This window comes from Girardinichthys multiradiatus, chromosome 1 (genome assembly GCF_021462225.1).
Source record: "Girardinichthys multiradiatus isolate DD_20200921_A chromosome 1, DD_fGirMul_XY1, whole genome shotgun sequence".
NCBI lineage: Eukaryota > Metazoa > Chordata > Actinopteri > Cyprinodontiformes > Goodeidae > Girardinichthys > Girardinichthys multiradiatus.
Window position 1 is genome coordinate 1,415,656 of NC_061794.1, and position 21,978 is coordinate 1,437,633.

At 39.9% G+C, this 21,978-nt stretch overlaps 1 protein-coding gene and 1 long non-coding RNA gene across 3 annotated transcripts in view; one reads left to right on the forward strand and one right to left on the reverse strand.

Moving 5' to 3' along the window:
* The first annotated feature begins 2,997 nt into the window (after positions 1-2,997).
* Positions 2,998-5,003, forward strand: LOC124866010. The gene is made up of 2 exons (XR_007037706.1): positions 2,998-4,586; positions 4,694-5,003. It is a non-coding gene; the product is annotated as an uncharacterized LOC124866010 (long non-coding RNA).
* A 923-nt stretch (positions 5,004-5,926) lies between these two features.
* The window catches only part of LOC124865992 (sodium-coupled neutral amino acid transporter 3-like), a 95,827-nt gene continuing 79,775 nt past the window's right edge, over positions 5,927-21,978 (reverse strand). Inside the window, exons 10-16 of one of the 2 annotated variants that reach the window (XM_047361549.1) lie at positions 19,868-19,987; positions 19,575-19,654; positions 19,056-19,156; positions 7,371-7,495; positions 7,130-7,274; positions 6,793-6,896; positions 5,927-6,704 (exon numbers count right to left, since the gene is read on the reverse strand). In XM_047361549.1, the coding sequence (XP_047217505.1) occupies positions 6,618-6,704; positions 6,793-6,896; positions 7,130-7,274; positions 7,371-7,495; positions 19,056-19,156; positions 19,575-19,654; positions 19,868-19,987 (762 nt within the window). In that variant the 3' untranslated portion in view covers positions 5,927-6,617. Of the gene's footprint in view, positions 6,705-6,792; positions 6,897-7,129; positions 7,279-7,370; positions 7,496-19,055; positions 19,157-19,574; positions 19,655-19,867; positions 19,988-21,978 lie in introns of both variants that reach the window. The other variant, XR_007037701.1, reaches the window with a different exon arrangement.

Here is a 21,978-nt window from a genome sequence, read left to right on the forward strand (position 1 = left end):
TTGGATGCACATGGTCCTCAAGAATGGTTCGGTAATTCTTGGCAGTGACGTGCCCATCTAGCACAAGTATTGGGCCAAGGGAATGCCAAGATATGGCAGCCCAAAGCATCAATGATCCAGCTCCATGCTTCACTCTGGGCATGCAACAGTCTGGGTGGTACGCTTCTTTGGGGCTTCTCCACACTGTAACTCTCCCGGATGTGGGGAAAACAGTAAAGGTGAACTCATCAGAGAACAATACAGGTCCTTCTCAAAAAATTAGCATATTGTGATAAAGTTCATTATTTTCCATAATGTCATGATGAAAATTTAACATTCATATATTTTAGATTCATTGCACACTAACTGAAATATTTCAGGTCTTTTATTGTCTTAATACGGATGATTTTGGCATACAGCTCATGAAAACCCAAAATTCCTATCTCACAAAATTAGCATATCATTAAAAGGGTCTCTAAACGAGCTATGAACCTAATCATCTGAATCAACGAGTTAACTCTAAACACCTGCAAAAGATTCCTGAGGCCATTAAAACTCCCAGCCTGGTTCATCACTCAAAGCCCCAATCATGGGTAAGACTGCCGACCTGACTGCTGTCCAGAAGGCCACTATTGACACCCTCAAGCAAGAGGGTAAGACACAGAAAGAAATTTCTGAATGAATAGGCTGTTCCCAGAGTGCTGTATCAAGGCACCTCAGTGGGAAGTCTGTGGGAAGGAAAAAGTGTGGTAGAAAACACTGCACAATGAGAAGAGGTGACCGGACCCTGAGGAAGATTATGGAGAAGGGCCGATTCCAGACCTTGGGGGACCTGTGGAAGCAGTGGACTGAGTCTGGAGTAGAAACATCCAGAGCCACCGTGCACAGGCGTGTGCAGGAAATGGGCTACAGGTGCCACATTCCCCAGACCTGGGCTACAGAGAAGCAGCACTGGACTGTTGCTCAGTGGTCCAAAGTACTTTTTTCGGATGAAAGCAAATTCTGCATGTCATTCAGAAATCAAGGTGCCAGAGTCTGGAGGAAGACTGGGGAGAAGGAAATGCCAAAATGCCAGAAGTCCAGTGTCAAGTACCCACAGTCAGTGATGGTCTGGGGTGCCGTGTCAGCTGCTGGTGTTGGTCCACTGTGTTTTATCAAGGGCAGGGTCAATGCAGCTAGCTATCAGGAGATTTTGGAGCACTTCATGCTTCCATCTGCTGAAAAGCTTTATGGAGATGAAGATTTCATTTTTCAGCACGACCTGGCACCTGCTCACAGTGCCAAAACCACTGGTAAAGGGTTTACTGACCACGGTATCACTGTGCTCAATTGGCCTGCCAACTCTCCTGACCTGAACCCCATAGAGAATCTGTGGGATATTGTGAAGAGAACGTTGAAAGACTCAAGACCCAACACTCTGGATGAGCTAAAGGCCGCTATCGAAGCATCCTGGGCCTCCATTAGACCTCAGCAGTGCCACAGGCTGATTGCCTCCATGCCACGCCGCATTGAAGCAGTCATTTCTGCAAAAGGATTCCCGACCAAGTATTGAGTGCATAACTGTACATGATTATTTGAAGGTTGACGTTTTTTGTATTAAAAACACTTTTCTTTTATTGGTCGGATAAAATATGCTAATTTTGTGAGATAGGAATTTTGGGTTTTCATGAGCTGTATGCCAAAATCATCCGTATTAAGACAATAAAAGACCTGAAATATTTCAGTTAGTGTGCAATGAATCTAAAATATATGAATGTTAAATTTTCATCATGACATTATGGAAAATAATGAACTTTATCACAATATGCTAATTTTTTGAGAAGGACCTGTACATGTTTTACATTGTCCACAGCCCAAGATTTGCGCTCCTTGCACCATTGAAACCAACGTTTGGCATTGGTATGAGTGACCAAAGGTTTGGCTATAGCTGCCCGGACGTGTATATTGACCCGGTGGAGCTCCTGACGGACAGTTCTGGTGGAAACAGGAGAGTTGAGGTGCACATTTAATTCAATTCAATTCAATTCAATTCAAAGATACTTTATTGATCCCCGAGGGGAAATTAGAATTCCAGTACAACCCATCCAAACATACATCATGACACAAGACAAGGGGGATTCTGCCGTGATTTGGGCAGCCGTGGTTTTATGTTTTTTGGATACAATCCGGGTTAGCACCTGAACATCCCTTTCAGACAGCTTCCTCTCACGTCCACAGTTAATCCTGTTGCATGTGGTTTGTCCTTCTCAATTTTATGCTGACATTACCCTGGATACCGTGGCTCTTGATACATCACAAAGACTTGCTGTCTTGGTCAAAGATGCGCCAGCAAGACGTGCACCAACAATTTGTCCTCTTTTGAACTCTGGTATGTCACCCATAATGTTGTGTGCATTTCAATATTTTGAGCAAAACTGTGCTCTTACCCTGCTAATTGAACCTTCACACTCTGCTCTTACTGGTGCAATGTGCAATCAATGAAGACTGGCTACCAGGCTGGTCCAATTTAGCCATGAAACCTCCCACACTAAAATGACAGGTGTGTCAGTTTCATTGTCCAACCCCTGTAAATGTCTGTGTAAAAAACATCCTGATTAGAATAGTAAGATACCTTCCCAATAACAAACCCTTGATCACCACTGACCTGAAGGACCAGCTTCACAAGAAAAAAAGTTTTTAGGGATGGAAACAAAAAAAAAAAAGTCAGTCAGTCATTTTCTACCGCTTATTCCATAGTGGGTCGTGGGGGAGCTGGTGCCTATCTCCAGCAATCTATGGGCGAGAGGCAGGGTACACCCTGGACAGGTTGCCAGTCAATCGCAGGGCAACACACAAACAACCATGCACACACTCATTCATACACCTAAGGGCAATTTAGATGGACCAATTAACCTAACAGGCATGTCTTTGGACTGTGGGAGGAAGCCAGAGTACCCGGTAAGAACCCACGCATGCACAGGGAGAACATGCAAACTCCATGCAGAAAGATCCCTGGATGGGAATTGAACCCAGGACCTTCTTGCTGCAAGGCAACAGTGCTACCAACTGTGCCACCATGCAGCCTGGACAGCAAAAAAATACAGGAAGAATCTGGAGTGGAGTTAAATTGCTGAATTCATGTCATTCAGCTTTACAGAGGCCTGGTAACAAGCCATTCATTTAACTCAGGAGTGTTAGGGAAGGAATGCATCTAAAAGTTGCCACATTAAGCTCTGGACAACCCTGTTTTACAGTGTTCTCAAAGTAAAAGATACTTTTCAGAAGTGGGATTCAAACGTCTACCTCCAGAGGAGACTAATGCAAACAATATCAGAAATGTGCGGTCAGTGATGACTATTACAGGCTTTAAGCAGAAGGAGGATCAAATAGATGTAAGTCTGGTGCAAAGGAACTGAACACAATTTTAATAGGTTCAGTTAAGGAACAGGTTCAGAATCCTCCTCTCCTGCCCCCAGCCAAACACACATCCCACCCTCCTTTGACCCACTGATATTCTGTTGCATCTTAAATATTTTATCTTACAATATGGCTATGAAACCTTCTAATTCGACATAGTGTTCAATCAAACCAGGAGATCCTGGTGCTGTGTGTCTGCTGCCCTTTTTTAAGCACTGACCTGTTTTACCTGAAGAAAGAAAACTACACAAACTAGAACCTTAGTATGTTAGTCTTCACCACTTCTGACAAACTGATGTCCTCCATCAATTACTGCATTACAGTGCAACAAGCAATGTTGTGCTTACTTGTGGCCAGGAACGCACATTACAGGTGTTCTTAGCCACTTAATGTAAAGTATGTTAAAAAAACTTTCGCCCAGCTGCCAGTTTGCTGTTTTCACAAATGCCAGGATGGCCAAGTAGTCTTAGGTGCTACTATTTAGGCCAGTCTCCCTTGAAGCTTGGGTTAGAACCGCACTTCTTACTTCTGATAAGGTTCCTTTCCTTCGAGTAGGCTGTAAACATAAACATTCTTAAAGACTGTCTGTTATCACTTTTATGATTGCTACAATCAGCCAACTTCTGCTGCACCTTGTCTAGATCCTATTATAAAAAGCTCCCCGGCTGTAATTTTGATATTGTCGAAAAGCCTGGCTTGATAAAATTATTGTAGTAAAAGTCTCAGTCTTGTTTGTTACTATGTTTTTGTGTGATATATGTGTAACAAATAAACATCCTGTGTCCCTAGATCTTTATCAGAAAAAGCTGTAACAACTTTTAAACAATCTGTTCCATTTTTTATTTCCTGAGTATAACAGAACAACACAAAGAGCAGCTTCATTTCTACATGGTCACAGGTGTTGTTGTTCATGGTGTTTCTGCCTCATTGTATGTTGCCTCAGACAAAGTAACCCCTTTGAAAAGGATTGCAATTAGTCATTGGAGGCTGGCTCCCTAGTTTAATTCAGAGCTTTGCACTTTAAAGCACACCAGTGTCACAATCTGTGTTGTACTACTGTGTGTGCGTGTGTGTGTGTGTGTGTGTCTTCCCGGAGAGGCTTTGCTGGTGGGCGTGGTGTGCAGACTGTGCAAACTGTATCTAATTTTGGCTGGAGCATTTTTTAGGAGCTGCAGGACAAGCATTCTTCGCAGGATGTTCCACGTTGAGTGGTAACTCATGCATCCGAGATACCAGTTTCCAAGTTCATGGTTGAAACTTTGTAAGCCTTTGTGCAAACATTGCAGTAACCTAACCTCGTGTTTTTTGCTGCTCTCAGGTCGTGTGGATCACAACTCCGGATTCACTTCCTTCACCTTTGGACAGAAAAACCCTGGAACCCAGCTACCAGCTGCCTCTGCAAGCTCCAACTATCCTCCAGCCTGCCCGCTCTCCAACTCTACTGGAAGCACACCTTCTGACCCTCCAGATCGCTGCCTACGGATTGTGCCCCAAGAACCCCCCCTTTAGATCATCTACCTGGACATCACAAGCCCGAGAGTCTGGACTAGACGACCAGAGAACGCATACTTTGGGAGAATTTTGGGAGACAGTTTTGCCTCTTGAGATAATTAAACTTTTGAAATGTACCTGTGTCCTAGTGTGATTCTGCATGTGGGTCAGGAAGATCGGTTCTAATATGACAACCAGTAGGACACTGGAGAGAAAATGGTGCTCTACACATTGTGGAAATATAAATGCATTATTATTAGTAGCTAAGACTAAGATATATTTGGGACTTTGCTGCGAAAAAACATAAAAGTAGCCTCTAGTATTATAGAGTCCAGTTTTTACACAATGAGTGTTTATTATTCATGGTTAAAGCTTGCAGGTGTTTTCTGTCTGTATCGTGAGAAGCTGGCAGTGGATTAGAGAGGCATGGTACTCCTCTCCTTGAAGAATCCTGAAGACGTGTGGGAAACATTTATTTAATTAAATGATGAAATGTATCTCTGTTTCTTTGATACTGTTGCTGGGAGACATCCACAGACAGAATGATTGTGTATGTGTACTGCATAGCAGCATGGGGTATAAAATGTAATGTAATGCAGCCCCCAAGGAGACAACACACAAACGTTTCCAGGTACCCGTGTAAGTGTGATGTCTCCTCTCTGAATTCAGATTGGTTTTAATAAACTTGTGGAAACGTACAACTGATCTCTGACTGAGGATTGTTCTTTGGGGTGCCAAATAAAAAGAGTCGATGAGAGGTGAGGAGTAATGTAAGAGTTAACGGACGGCCAGTAAAGTTTTCCTACCTCGACAACATCAAGAGATGTCCTAATTAATCTGGAAAAAATAGTCTATTATTGTATAAAAAGACCCTTTGCCATTTTTTGACAGGTTTAAGCTTCAACTCACAATAGCTGTAGCTCTAGAGCAAATCTATTATAATTACATATTTGTATGTGTGAATATGTCACCTTGATTTACACACTGCCTTGCTTAGTTTCTGCTGAGAATATTCAGACCAGCAGTTTCTGTACTCATTACTACATTAATTAGACAAAAGTTCTTTTATAAATTTTATTAAATATTCACAAACAAATTAAACCAAATTAACACATTCACAGTTGCCCAAATGTTTTTAACTTTTGGCTCATAGAAAGTTTCCCTCTAGTGTTTCATGTCCTCATCTACAGAATTACAAAACAAATGCATTAATTTCTTTGAACGCAAACAAGAGCAAATGAAAGGACCAAAGATTGTCCCGCTGTTAGATAAGTGTAATGCACACTAGGTTGGACTGATTTTAAGACCATTCTTAATTTGTAAATAAGCCAATATTCTCCATGAAACTTTAGTTATCAGAAAAAAGATGATTATTCTTTGTTTTTCTTGTCATAGATTTACCAAGTTTTAATTTAAAAATTGGGGAGTCATTGACTCCCCAAATTGTTGTCACATTAACCATTTAGTCCCAGGAAAAACACATATCTTTCTGCTGTTGAGGGCCCCCAAAATAATGAATACTTTGTGTTATATTAAAGGTTTGGTGAACATTAGCCAAGGCCCAGGATTGAAACTGGATTCTTGTCACAGTGGAAGAACAGCTAATCCTTAAAATTAAGTCACTCTCACAAAAGTTCTCATCATTGCATCAAAAATGAGGTTTTCTTTTAGAGTCCTTTAGAAGGGGACACAGCAGTTGGCTGCTTTTGGTTAAAGGTTAAAGAGGGTGCACATTAATGTCCACCGAGACTTCAATTTTCTCCACTCATCCAATCAAGCCCGATGAAGGTCAGACTCATGATCATGAAGATAAAACCCAAAGTGGTGAAACAAGCAGCCTGAAAAAGATCAGATACATGTAAGCATCACTGTTTCACTGACTGTAACATTTTGAGCAGTTTTACCATATCCGTCAGGGATATGTACCTGGATCTTTGGTCTAGAGCTCATGGGCTCCTGGTTTTTAGGAATGATTCGAATGTAGAAGAGCCCAGGAAGGATGAAGATTAGAGTGGGAGCTGTGGTTGCCCCTGCATAAGAGGATTAGACACAACAATTAATTTTCCTACCAAACAAAATGTATTTAGGAGCTCAGCTTAATGACTAACTTATTTTAAAATTGCTTGTTATTGTTTTAATTTGTTTAAGCATGATTTGTTGATTGTTTAAGCTGAGATGTTTCATGGCTATAGACTTGTGGTTATGTTATTTAGGAAAAGTAAAACTATTAATATTTTTATTACTTCCAGGTCTATTATCTCACCTGTAATACCAAAAATGTCTCGAATGTTAGGAACAAAGATGACCAGCAGGTTCACGACAAACAGCAGGCACACAGCAATGGTGATGTGACGTAACCAATGGAAGGGTTTTTCTGGGAACAGCAGCTGCATGATCGCTCGACGAATCTGACTCAAATATAATTATTAGGAGGTTTCACATGCATCAATATCAATCATGAATCTCTTTTCATGGGTAGTTTTTTTGTCTACATATATTCTTACAGGGAACAAGACCACGGGTACAGTCAGAGTGACAGCCACCAGCACAGCCAGCCGCACACATAAGATCAAAGTGTCCAGAGGATCAACCTTGCTGTAGGTGTGGAGGAGCTCGGCTTCAGTGTATCCTGTGTAATCAGACACAGAACTTTATTTGCAACAATACATAACATTCATTCTCCATGCAATACATCTGTCACATAAGGCACATTTAGTGTGCACTTGCCATATTGATTTAAAACCTTAAAGGCTGTTTTTTTTTTTTTTTTAAGTAGGGTTGTGGACATATGAACAGTTGGTGTCATACCTGCTGTACACAGCCGTCAGAGCATATCAGTGAGGCGTATAAGGGAGAGATTCTCATAGAAGAGTCGAACTAACCGATAATTAGAGCATGGTCAATTAGAATTACTCAAAAGTTACACTTACCTCGTAATCTGATTTAATAAGTTTTAGAATTTTACACCTTATGAATTTTTATCATACTAATGGGAAACAGCACTAGGCTGGTTTAAATCTTATTTGTCTGACAGCTTCCAGTTTCCCCTCCCTGGGCTGCCACTTTACCGTGGTGGAGGGGCTTGAGTGTCCCAATGATTCTAGGAGCTACAGGGGTTGCACAATGAAACTGAAACACCTGTCATTTTAGTGTGGGAGGTTTCATGGCTAAATTGGACCAGCCTGGTAGCCAGTCTTCATTGATCCTCTGATCACCTTAGCATTCCTTTCATTGGTCTATTCTCCTCCTCCCCTTTCTTATATACCTGTTTGTGCTCATCAGTCCCCATTGATTCCCTGTGTAATGTCCTGTCTCTCCTCGAGCTCCTCGTGTTCTCCTGCATTTGTGCCTATGGAGTTTCTCCCAGCAAAATTGTAAGTGCTGACTACAAGCCTTATTAAAACTGATCTTCTCTGAACATGCTGCTGCCCAGTTCTTGTCTGCATTTTGGTCCGAAACAACCTCAGACCATGACACAGTCAGGATAAAACTTGAGGTCCAAAAAGGCTATGTATCTTGATGAATCAAATGAATTGTAAGGGGAGGTAATTTGCTTAACCCAAAAAGGCACTGGAAAGGCGTGATTTTAGATAAGGGGAAAGAGGGCCAGAAAGAAGAGCTGTAATGAGATTATTTGAGGATAGGGAGTGTAACAGGACCTCGGGAATCGGGCTGAGGGATAGAAAGATTAGCGATACCTTTGAGGAGGAGTTTAATAGCGTGATTTGAATTAAAGGCCCGGAGCGGGTTCAGACGGGTGTTATTTGTGAAGAAATTGATGCCTGCTAGGAAGCTCTCAGATATAAGGGAGTTTAAAACAGCAGTGTTCAAAACAAAGGTTATGAAGGCCAGGACTGTTTGAATGAGGACTGGTTACAGAGAGGTATGATGGGCGAGGCAGTATTTAGAAAACGTTTGCCAGGTGAAAGAATATGATCTGGATGGAAGGAGCTAGACCTGAATTACAGTAGATTTTGCTGATAGGAGCAAAGAATGGAGAGAAGGGATTTATACAGTTTCAGGTCTTTGAGGGCTGGAATCAGAATCAGAATCAGAAAAGCTTTATTGCCAAGTACGTTTTTGGACGTAAATGGTAAATGGACTGAACTTATATAGCGCCTTTCCAGTCATACAGACTGCTCAAAACGCTTTACACTAGAGCCACATTCACCCAATCGCACTCAATAACGCTCACACATTCATACACCGATACGCAGATCAGTAGGCAACTTGAGGTTACGTACGAGGAATATGTTTTGGCGTAGTCGGTGCAATACAGTAGTCAAATTAAACAGTATAAATATAGCTACAATATAAATATAAATATATGTGCACAGTTTTAAGTGGGTGAGAGTAAAAGCAGAGCAGTATGTAGAGCAGTATAAGATGCGAGAGCGGTACAACAGTGCAGGTAATCAGTGTGCAAGTATGGCAGTGCAAGTAAAGCAGAAGTCCAAGCTGAGCGTTAATGTAACGCATAGAGTTACAGGTTACAGGTGTCCTGTCAGCAAAAAAGGGGGGGTGTGGGGGGAAAGGGAGAGTGTCAGGGTGGTTTCCGGGCTTTGTTAACAAGGCTGGTGGCAAATTGGAAAAAACTGTTCTTGTGGTGTGAGGTTTTGGTCCGGATGGACCGCAGCCTCCTGCCAGAGGGGAGAGTCTCAAAGAGTCTGTGACCGGGGTGGGGGGGATCTGCCAGAATCTTCCCTGCCCGCTTCAGGGTCCTGGAGGTGTACAGTTCCTGGAGCGACAGTAGACTGCAGCCAATCACCTTCTCAGCAGACCGAATGACACGCTGCAGCCTGCCCTTATCCTTGGCTGTAGCAGCGGCGTACCAGATGGTGATGGAGGAGGTGAGGATGGACTCAATGATGGCTGTGTAGAAGTGCACCATCATAGTCTTTGGCAGGTTACATTTCTTCAGCTGCCGCAGGAAGAACATCCTCTGCTGGGCTTTCTTGATGAGGGAGCTGATGTTTGGCTCCCACTTGAGGTCTCGGGAGATGATGGTTCCCAGGAAGCGGAAAGATTACACAGTGTCAATTGTGGAGTCACAGAGGGTGATGGGGGCAGGTGGGGCTGGGTTCTGCCTGAAGTCCACAACCATCTCCACTGTCTTTAGAGCGTTGAGCTCAAGGTTGTTCTGGCTGCACCAGTCCAACAGACGGTCCACCTCCCATCTGTACGCGGACTCGTCACCATCAGAGATGAGTCCGATCAGAGTGGTGTCGTCCGCAAACTTCAGAAGCTTGACAGACTGGTGACTGGAGGTGCAGCTGTTGGTGTACAGGGAGAAGAGCAGAGGAGAGAGAACACAGCCTTGGGAATAGGAGTGGGTTGAAATTTGGCAGTTAGAACCTCCCACACTAAAATGACAGGTGTTTCAGTTTCATTGTCCAACCCCTATATGTGGTAAAACAGGTTAAAAGCACTCAAAGGAAAGATTGACAAGGATAAAAGGGGTTGTAATAATTTGAAGTAATTATTTGAAGTGAATTGGCGCTATATAAATAAAACTGAATTGAATTGAATAATTAATTTATGGTAAATAATAAAAGGCAAAAAAGTTAAAAGCAGCATATTGTTTGAGTTACTAAAAGTATTTACGTTCTGTATTTTTAGCTCTTATGTGTGTCACACACAAGGCTCTGTCAATAAAGAATTGTGAAATATAGGCCGTAAAACTGAAATGAGTCAGCCAAGAGAACGACGTTGCCGACAAAGAAGGAGATACCATTCCAGTTTGTAAGGAGACTGGAGCAGGAAGTTAGCAGATTAAGTTTAGCAGGGCAGGAGTGTTGAAAGAAAGGAAGAGAGAACAAGAGTGCTCTGATGGCCGACTGAGCCGCAGGAATCAGAGGGGGCTTGCGTCATGAGAACATTTCTGTGGTGAGAAAAGACCAGTCTAGGCAGACTCATGACTGAACGAGGGTGAATGCAGCTTTAGTGGAGAAGGATTGTGATACTGATAGAAAAATCAGGAAGCCATGTTTGAAATGTAGGTCGACGATGAGGGACGAATAATCGGCTAACTGAGCAGTAAACGTCTCTGAAATGCTTAAAGGCGGATGCAAGCTCACCAAAAGGGAGATTTTTAGTAAGGCGAGATGAGATGATTTAAACATAGCAGTAAAGCCATCGGGAGGCGACATAGTGGTTGCCCTCGGGAGATGGTTATATGAGAGAAACCAGATTAATGAGCTGCCTTGCAGTATTTGGAGCGGAGCCTGAGTGAGATGTTAGAATGCATGGCAGTACATGATCTACCTGAATGGAAAAGAGGAGTGGGAAACACAGCGTGTTTAAAAGGCATATGAATGAGGAAACCGTAGAGAAAAGAGAATGAAGTGATACATCTCACCCTTAGAGACGAGCCAGGACGGGCGTTGCTATGGTGAATGTCAGTGGGAGGAGCTGAAGAGCGGGTTGAACGTCGGTGGAACAGAAAAGAGGAAGTGCTGATGTGTCAGAGTTGGAGGCGAATCCCGGAGAAGCCGAGTAATGGATGATTTGGAGTGCTAGAGATAATCCATGGACGAGATGAACGAAGCAAGGAAGTTTGTGGGATGGCTGGAGTAGAATGAGACATCGAAGCCTTAGTATGTAAGGAAGATCGGAGGAGAAACGCTGCAGAAGCAGGAAAATTGGAGTAGATGTTAAGGCGCTTTCCACTTGCCCGGAGCTGAGACGAGGGAAATGGGCCATCAAGGCGGGAAGCTAGATGAACAGTCCTATGAGCGGTAGAGAAGGAAGGAGGACGAGGATCCATCACGAAACAGTGCTAGGAACCGGCTAAGTCGCCAGAGTCTTAGTGGACATGACGCGGCTGACCGTCGCAGTTCAGCTTGAAGAGCGAGGAAGTCTTTTTCTTCTTCTGGTGTTTAATGACATTTGGCAAGAATCTGTAGGTGTGCATTACTGCCACCACTGGTATGGAGTGTGGTTCATCATGGATTAATATCTTTCTTATTTAATCAAATTCTATTAAATAATTTTGTTCTTTTTAGGAATCTTAAAATAATTTGTATATGTTTGCTCCCTATGTTCTTTTGTAATGAATCTATTATGCTAAACTTTTCTTTAATCCTTTCAAATTCTCTCTTCATAACTCATACTTCTGACACTCTATAAAAGTGTTTAATTGTTTCATCCATCCCACAGTGGTCACATTTTCCTGTATTATGTTTATGTATTTTAAAAAGTTTATAATTAAGTCCTGTATGTCCTAATCTTAGTCTTATTACCCTTTCCTCCTTTCTGCTCCTTCTTCCAGTTCTTTTTTCACCAACTGCCTTTTTGATCCTATAAAACCATCTTCCTTTTCTTTCTCCATCCCACCTTTTCTGCCATTCTTCCTTCATTTTTTGTTTGATGCTTCTGATTTACTTAATTGTACTGTAAAATTGATATGATTTTGTGTTGCCTTTTTAACCTTCCTATCTGCCATTTCATTTCCTTTAACCCCAATATGTGCTGGAACCCATAAAAATACTATTGATAAACCCATCATTTGTAGTCTGAAGTATGCTGTATTTGTAGTAGAATGTCTGGCCTGCTGTCTGAATGGTTATGTTTTAAACTCAATAATACCAAGCTTGAATCTGAACAAATTGTTTTTAAAGGTATTATGTCTTCCACCCAATGTACTGCTAAAAGTATTGCAAACATTTCCCCTGTGTGTACTAATAAACCATTTGTGATTCGTTTTCCTACTTTTATTTGAAATTCCGGCTCTATGAATGCTATTCCTATTTTATCATTTGTTTTCGATGCATCTGTATAAATCTGAAGGTATTGGTAATAATTGTTAACATATTCCTGTACTGTATTTAAATCTAATACATATGTTCTTTTCTTTTTTTCCATTAATGATATATCTACCTGTGCTTATGGTAAAATCCAGGGTGGTACAACAGCTAGAGGCAGTATCGGACTTATTACTATATTTTGTATAAGAAATTATTTTGTTATTTTTTAATGATCCATCCAAAACTTCTTGTCTCTTTTTTAATTTTTTCCCAGCATGGCTTCAATATCTCTCGTGTTGGATGACCCAGATTATTGCCTTGTAAATTTATCCAATAATTTATTGTTAATTGTGTTCTCCTCAAATCTAACGGCATTTCTCCCATTTCTACTTCAATTGCTGTTGTTGGGGTTATTTTAAAAAGCTCCTGTACAAAGTCTTAATTCAATTCAATTCAATTCAATTCAATTCAAAGATACTTTATTGATCCCCGAGGGGAAATTAGAATTCCACTACAACCCATCCAAACATACATCATGACACAAGACAAGGGGGACACGGGTCACCGAGGCTTTGCTGCCCACTCACAGGCGCTGCCCTTGCTAGATGAGAAAAGAGGCCACATTAGGTAAGTAGAGGGAAAAAATCATATTTCACACTTTATCCTTAGCAGGATACAGTTTGAGATTGTAAAAAACCTCAGAACAAAGAAGCAACAAGTTTACAAAACAACATCATGCCGGGAACGGTGAAGGTGGTGTGAGGGGTGCATATGTTTATCTTGAGCATGTGTGTGTGTGCAAGTAAGTCCATGAAGCACTGTCCCAGAAGCCATTGTCCTTGATGGTACGTTCATCAACCGGCCACAAAGTTCTGAGCAGGTCCACAGATGTCCTCAGGGAAGGGAGGGGGCAGAGGGAGCAGAGCGTCATGTTTACATAACTTCCAGGAGAAGTTGAAGATAGCCAGCCATCAAGGCCGAGCAGGGGAGCCAGATTCAGAAAAACAATAATAATTTGGGTTAGGTTGACTCTTAATTTTCCGTCAGTCTTGAGAGTCTCGCTGGTGCTTCACAAAGGCAAATCCAAATAGACAAATTCCTGCTCTTTCTGCCAGATCCGAGCGAACAACTTTCTCCAAGATTTATACCATTTCACCCCTGAGTCCAGGAACCGCAATCTGCCTGCGATCCTGTGTAAGGATCACATCAAGTCTGAGATTCAGCTCACGTAACATCTCGGTCTGAGTGTTGATCGCCCTGAAGATCCCATCACACATGCCAGGCAGCCTTACAATTGCCAGAACAGCTGCTGACATTCTCCGAATTTCTCGATATGCCAGGTAACCGCTGACTCCAAAAAGCAGAAATCCTGAAATCAAACATCCAATTATATACACATCTTCCACATCCTCGACTGACATTATCGACAAACACACAATCCTCCACTTCTGCCAGGAGTCCATTGTGTATCCAGAGAAAAACGTCCAGTCCGGACAAGTTGTGCTCTCCTTCACCCTGTCTTCTCCTCGAGAAAATTTTATCAATTGCATTGAAAGACCAGCTGACCAAATCCATAACTAAGAATTTGGAAGATATGCAAGAAGAGGCTCCAAAGACAAGACACAGCTGAAGCAGGGCAGATATGGGAGGGGTGGGAGACAGAGAAAAAGCATCCTCCTCCACCGAGAGCAGAAAGAAAAGGGGTGCTTGATGTTGTATAATATAAAATTTTTCCATATGTGTCTTTGCTGCTGAACCATATATAATACTTCCATAATCTATATTTGATTTGATCTGTGTAAATTTCCCTGTCTGCTCCCCAGTCACTGCCAGCCAGATATCTCATAATATTTAATACTTTCTTACATTTATCTATCATTTTCTGAATATGTATATTCCATTGGATTTTCTCATCAAACCATATTCTTAAAAACTTTTATACATTTAACTTGTTCTAATTCTTGATTATATAATTTTTATTTTATTTCCTCTCTTGTTTTTTATTCGTATACCATAACTTTTGTTTTCTCGACCGAGAACTTGAATCCCCATTGAGAAGCTCACTCCTCTATCCTTCTTATCTCTGCCTGTATTTTCTTTCCAGTTATCTTTACATTTTCCCCCTTTTCCATATGGCTCCATCATCAGCAAAAAGTGGACATCTTATTTCTTTTCCAATTTCTGCAAGTACGTCGTTTGTTATTATAGTGAACAATATTGGACTTCTTATACTACCTTGAGGTGTTCCATTGTCTACGACATATTTTGTTGACAGTTCCTGATCTATTCTAACTTGCAGAGTTCTATTTGTTAAAAAGTTTTGAATCCAGTTAAACATTTTCCTAGTAATTCTCATTTTATTTAAATTAATCAGTAATCCTTCAACCCACATCATGTAATATGCTTTCTCTATGTCAAAAAATACAGCAACTACACTTTCTTTATTAACTTGCGCTCCTCTGATTTCGTGTTCTAAACACAACGTCGGGTCATTAATATTTCTCCGTTTTCTAAAACCACTTTGCACTTTAGTAACGTACCCGTTCATATTCAAATAATATGTTAATCTATTATTAATAGTTTTTTTCCATTATTTTGAATATATGTGATGTTAAAGCAATAGGTCTATAATTTTCTGGTTTTGTATTATCTTTTCCTGGTTTAGCTATTGGTAAAATGATTGATTCCTTCCAACTCTGAGGCAGCTCCCCCCCTCCCAGACTTTATTAAAAAGCTCTAATATGACGTCTTTGGATGTTTCACTGAGATGTTGTATCATTTATTTTTCTAAGCACAGAGTTCAGTTCTGCTTTTGTAAACGGTTCATTCATTAAATTATTTGTTTCTTCAGTGTTCTGTAGTAAATCTTTGTATTTCAGTTTTGTGGCTTCGCTTCCTTTCCTTCCCTTATCACTAATGTTACTTGAACTCTGAATTTTACCAAATGTTTTAGCTAGTATTTCAGCTTTTTCTTCATCTTTTATTATAGTTGTGTTTTCTACTTTTAATATTGGATATCCATATTCTTTCTTAATACCATTCATTCTTTTAATTGTTTTCCATATTTGATCAATTTTTGTTTCTCTCCTTACTGTACTACAAACATTCCTCCAATATTCTCTTTTTGCATTCCTAATAATTTTCCTCACCATTGCTTGTTTTCTTTTATATTCAATGAAGTTCTGAAATACTGGATTTCTTTTAACTGCTTTAAGTGCTTTATTTCTTAACTTTTACAGTTACTTTTCTACATTCACTTGTCCACCATGGTACCATTCTCTTATCACACCGTCTTCCTCCTTTCTTTATTGAATTTTCTGCAGCTTCCATAATTGTTTTACAAACAGATTCATTTATATTATTTACATCCACTGTCATGTCTATTTTTTCTAGATTTTTTTCACTCAAATATTGAAATTTCCATTTATTTATTTTTACATTCTTAATGTTTAATGTTAATCCTGTTTTGATCTTAATGGGATAATGATCACTACCTATAGTTGTATTTCTATCAATATCCCACTCACATACACCAGCTATTGAATTTGATACCAAGGTTAAATCAATCAGTGACTCTTCTCCTGTTCTTACAGTAATTCTTGTACCCCTTCCATCATAAAGACATACTACATTTTTTGTTTCTATCACTTCTTTTATAACTTGTCTGTTGTTATCATTACACTTTCCCCATATTGTGCTATTAGCATTAAAATCCCCGCACCATATTACTTTCTCCTCCAGGTATTCCAACATCTCCTCCATCAACTCCATTGATAATGTTTTACATGGGTTGTAAAAATCAATTATCTTACATTTTCCTTGTTTTTCCCAAATTTCAACAACTATGTACTCCAAATCTTTACCTTTTTCTAATATTTGATATTGAACTCATTCCTTTATAAATATCACACATCCTCCTCCATTTCCTTCTGGTCGATCTCTTCTTATACTACCATACCCTTTAATAACAAAATCTAATGTTGGTTTGAATCATGTCTCCTGTACACAAATTACCTCTGGTTTCTCTTCAAGTCCATCAATATATCTTTTCAGTTCCTGTCCATTAGCTATCAGACTTCTTGCATTCCATTGTAGTATTATCATAGATGATCAACTGAGGTTCCTGGTGTCCCCTCTCTTTCCAACCTTCTATTGATGTTCTCCCAAGATCCCTCTTTGAAACCCAGAAATTTTTCCTCTCACAATTATTTTAATTTTTTCAGTTTTATGTTTGGCCTGGTCAGTGCAATTGATGGCATAAGCGATGAATAGTATTATTTTTTCTACCAATAGTGTGATATTCTCCTCTGTTTGCAGTTTTTGTTGAGGAATTTGTCTCTCTTTTTGTTCCACCTCTCATGTTTTTGTCCTTTCACACTTTTGACTGCTTCTGCATAACGTGTTTTTGCTCATCTTAACATGTTTGATTTATTTTGCTGTTTTGCTCACCTCATATCCTCCACATGTAACTCTCTGTTGACCTCCACAGTTTCAACATTTTTCTTGCACTTCTTTACAGTCTTCTATCTTGTGGTCTTCTCCACACTTTGCACACTGCTGCTATGTGTCCATATCTCTGGCATTTGTAACATCTAAGTGGTGGAGGGATGTATGGTCTTACTTGGAAGCTCAAGAATCCTATTTTTATGTTTTCTGGCAAGACTGTTTCCGCAAATTCAATCAGAACTGACAGACTTCCTACTCTTTCTCCGTTGACAGTTTTTGATAATCTCTTTAGCGAGTTCACATTTGCACCAGTAATACTTCTTTTTATTTTGTCTAAATCTTGGTCCAGAGGGATACCAAAAATCAACCCCTGGATTGATTTATTTTCTCCTAAGATCTTTCTCTCTACAACCATTTTTTTGCTAATGCTTTCCACATGTAAAGCCTTCATTTTTTGTTATTTGTTTTTACACGTCACTAACAAGTTTCCGTCTCTTAATACTTTCACCATTTCTACATCTCCTATTTTCTTTTTTCTTTTTCTAGAAATCACTATCGGGCTTAAGTTATTGTGTTCCGCCTCATTCCTTAATTTTAATATTATTTTAAATTCCTCCTTCAGTGTTTTCCTTCTAACTATTCTCTCTTCATCTGAACTGCTTCCTTCCAACTCTCGCTTGTTACCCTGACTTTCAAACATCCCTCCTTCCTCCTTTTTCCCACATCCTCTTCCTCTCCCCCTACCTACTAGTGTCCATCCCTCAAAATCCATATCTTCCCCGTCTCCTACCTGTACTTCCATCCGAACCATTCACATACGAGTTTAGGCCGTATTCTGCCTTTTCCAATAGGAAAAACAAGTTTATCCAATAAGTCAAAAGGAAACTGGATGGTTCAATAACCCAGGTGCAACCACTTTGGCTCTCCAATGCTATTTTATTTCAGGAGGAAATTGTTGGTGCAGGTGACTTGTCTGGGCAGAAGATAAGCTGACAGTTTGGTAGGTCCTTTTTTTCTAAAATGGTACGCAATACTATTTCATTGAAATATTCTTATTTCCATCCCCCCACTATTATATATAAAGTGAATATGTGTTTCTTTACATATTCTGTCAGATGAGGGAAGCAGATATTCCTGACTGAGGAATCCTGACATGGAGAAATAAAGATCAATAGTATGTTTGGCACACACACACACACACACACACACACACACACACATACACACGAGGATTTAAACAAAAACGCTGAAGCTTCTGTTTATAATTTAAATGCAATAATCTATTTTTAATTATTAATTTGCTTTAAAAAATAAACCATTTCCATAATTATTCTTTTACTTTATTTATTTCTTCCTTTTGCAATATATTTCTTCTGACTGGAAATATACAGTCGGGTGACTTGGAAGGTGTGGTTCGAGGTCATGGAAGTTCAACCTATCAACATGGCTACTGGATCAGTGCTTCTTTGTTCTCTTTGTGTCTCTGCTTTGTTCCCTAAAACCCCCAGTCGGTCATGGAAGATGGCCGCTCACACTGAGCCTGGTTCTGGTTCTGCTGCAAGTCACTGACTCGATGCAATCTGCTGGTCTTCCTTAGATAGAAAACCTTTTAACCAATCTGAATAAATAACTGAATCCAACTACACTGTTTGATAGTTAGGATTAATTGGAATGTATGTACCTGACTTGAAATCTGGACGATATGATTGAACTGACTTTGTGAAGTGCCTTGAGACGACATGTGTTGTGAATAGGCGCTACAGAAATAGAACTGAATTGAATTAGTGTTTATTAGCTTTGGTTTAAGTATGTTTTTCAGTTTATATGTCTAATGTGAATTTGTTTGGATGAGTGGAATGATTTAATGATATATTTCTCTATTTGAATCGGGCCCATTTTTCTTGTACAGTGTCTTGAGACATTTTTGTAATTTAAATAAACAGAATTGAACTGAATTGTAATGTTCTATTAAACTTAGCTGAGAGATGTTGTTCTCACCATAGAAAGTCAGGTAGCCAAATATTGCAGTGAAGAAGTACATGATGAACATTCCCAAGATGGAAACATTGCCAATAGTCTGCATTCTTCTCTTGGTTGGGCTTGGGGGAACAATATAAAAGAAGTTTTTAACAACCAAACAAAAAATCTTATCTTTAAAGATACATCCTGACAAGTGCCAAGGTCCTCCAAAAAATATCATATGGCAGTATTAATTATTGTTTCCTTTTGATTTGGCAGGTTGTTAACACCTCCACTTTTAATTTCAGTTTACAATTCAATTTGCAAACTAGAATCTCATATTAGAATTGGAACTGATCATGTTTTTGTCAGTAAAAATAAACACAAAAATGATGGTGATCTTTGTTCCCAGGCATGTTTAAGTGTTTCTATGTTGGTGTTTAGTTTTTGAACTTAGGGGACCATTGCAGGATCACGAATGTAACTTTGAAAGCCACAAAAAGCCCTCCTTATAAAATGATTTGGATATATTACTGTGTAATGTTTTCCACTTCTTACTTGCTCAGTTCTGTGTAGATAGGAAGCACTTCAGGGTGACATACAAAGGCAAATGCCAGGATGGGGATGGTGTATGCCGTCTGCAAACCAAGTAACAGATTAATATCTCTTTCTTGGAAGCGCATAAACTGATTAACGTGTGCAATCACATGAGCTGTAACATGATGCACCTGCAAGCAATTTCAGTCTACATGTGCTCAGGCCTTAGTGCTCTGAGTTCTAAGCACCACCACAGTCCACAACAGTTGAAGAGAACATGCATGTGAGTTTATTTAAATCCAGTTAGGCCTCACCTCGTGGTTGATGGTGAAGAATTTGGCAAAGCAGATGTCATCTGAGATAGGTGCATTCGCAGAATAGTTCGAATAGACTGTCTCCAGAGGGCAAGCAATGTTAAACTTCTTGTAGATGACCTGATGCGACAAAGAAACGCAGTCCAGTGAAGCAAACTATATTTCTGGAAACAACATTCTCTGAACGGTTTGGTTCTTTTTTAGATTTTTATTTTTTCGTGGAAGCTTGTGTAGGAGCTCTCCTTGAAGCTTTTCCTTCAACTGTGCTTAGCATACTTAGAATTCTGTATGGGGGAAATTACATGCCAAAAATCTAGAGCACACTTTTTTAATTTAAGAGCAGGATATCATTCTGCTTGCAATCAAAAATTGTAAACCTTTCAAATATGCCTTATCATCTCTCACGCAAACGTGCTTTCTACACGGATCAAAACTGCGCTCTCAAGTTTGTCTTCCCTGCTTGCAAATAATTTTTGCTCTTTCTCAGATTCAAGTGGTATTGTCTCACTCACTTAAAACTGTGCACATATATTTATATTATATTGTAGATATGTTTATACTGTTTAATTTGTATTGTATTGCACTGACTACGCCAAAACAAATTCCTTGTATGTCCAAAAACGTACTTGGCAATAAAGCTTTTCTGATTCTGATTCTAGAAACCATTCCAGCCAATAGAATGACATTGTGCAGCAGCGAGGTCAGCACCTTAGTTAGGGTGCTCTTGTTTTTCCTTCTAGTGGGTGTAGAGTGCAGTAGAGTGCAACATTTCCTCTTCTGGCACTGCCCTCTCCCATATTTGTAACCCGCCAATAAACCAAAGAAGAAAGAGCAGCAGCAATTTGTCTGGCTTGGAGACGTCCATCTGTTCCTCATCCAAAAACCCAGTTATTCTTACAGTCTTGCGGGGTTGATAGCACCTAGCTGATTCTAAATTGCTGTAGTATGATTGCACTAAGCCCTTCTTATAGTGAGTTTAGGTATTTTTGAGAATGAAGATAAACCGATATATGAGTATCCAATTTTCACTTTGCGGTAGTGATGGTGAAATTAAGCCTCTTGAAGCACTGAGGCTTTACATCCAATTGCTCTACTCATGAGCGGCAGCATCAAGATGCTTCATTTGCTCTACTGTGTCATCCAGTGGAGAAGAAATGTAAAACAAGCAGAGTGATTATATTGACATGATTTTCTTGTGTTAAGCTTTAAATTGAATAAATAAATGAATAGTGTTTGTGATGCCAATACATTTTTAATATGGTCTCATAATCTGTCCTCAATGTGAATTTTCTTATGTTACTTATGATTATAATGCTTATAATAATGGTACTTATTTAACCAGGTAAAGCCTCCTTGAGATTAAAACATTATTTTCCAAGATAAACTCATATAAAGCTATGATCCCTAACTGGGAATCAAACCCAGGCAACATAGGTGAGATCACTGAAGACCACTAGGGAACACTAGCTCAAAATGATTTTGCCTGTTTTAGAAAATACCCACTCACAGGGCACAGATGAAGCAGGTGAGCAATAATAATTTTATATATGGGCTGAACTTATATAGCGCTTTTCCAGTCATACAGACTGCTCAAAGCGCTTTACACTAGAGCCACATTCACCCAATCGCACTCACTAACGCTCACACAATCATACACCGAGATGCAGATTGGTAGGCAACTTGAGGTTAAGTGCCTTGCCCAGGGGCACATCGACATATGGCTGGAGGAAGCTGGAATTGAACCCACAACCTGATTGCAAGACGACTACTCTTCCTACTGAGCCACAGTCGCCTCTACATATATAAGTTGGGATAAACATTTTTCTGTACGTTCTAACACTCCCCTCTTTCTTGCTGATTCCAAAGCAAAAAAGACCCAAATAGATTGCTAACGCAAACGCAATACTATCCCAAGAGAACTAAATGTGATGGGAAATCAGCAGCATTGTGTTGTTTGTTTTTTTGAAAGTTTGTGAGGTCTGGAGCAAATACAGGAGCTGGTATCGGGCCGTTAATTCTCCTTCAGCCCTCATCTTCAGGGTTAAATTCCTGCCAACCTTATCCTATTGACCTTAACTGACTTTTGAAATAGAGCAGATTTATTTCCCTAC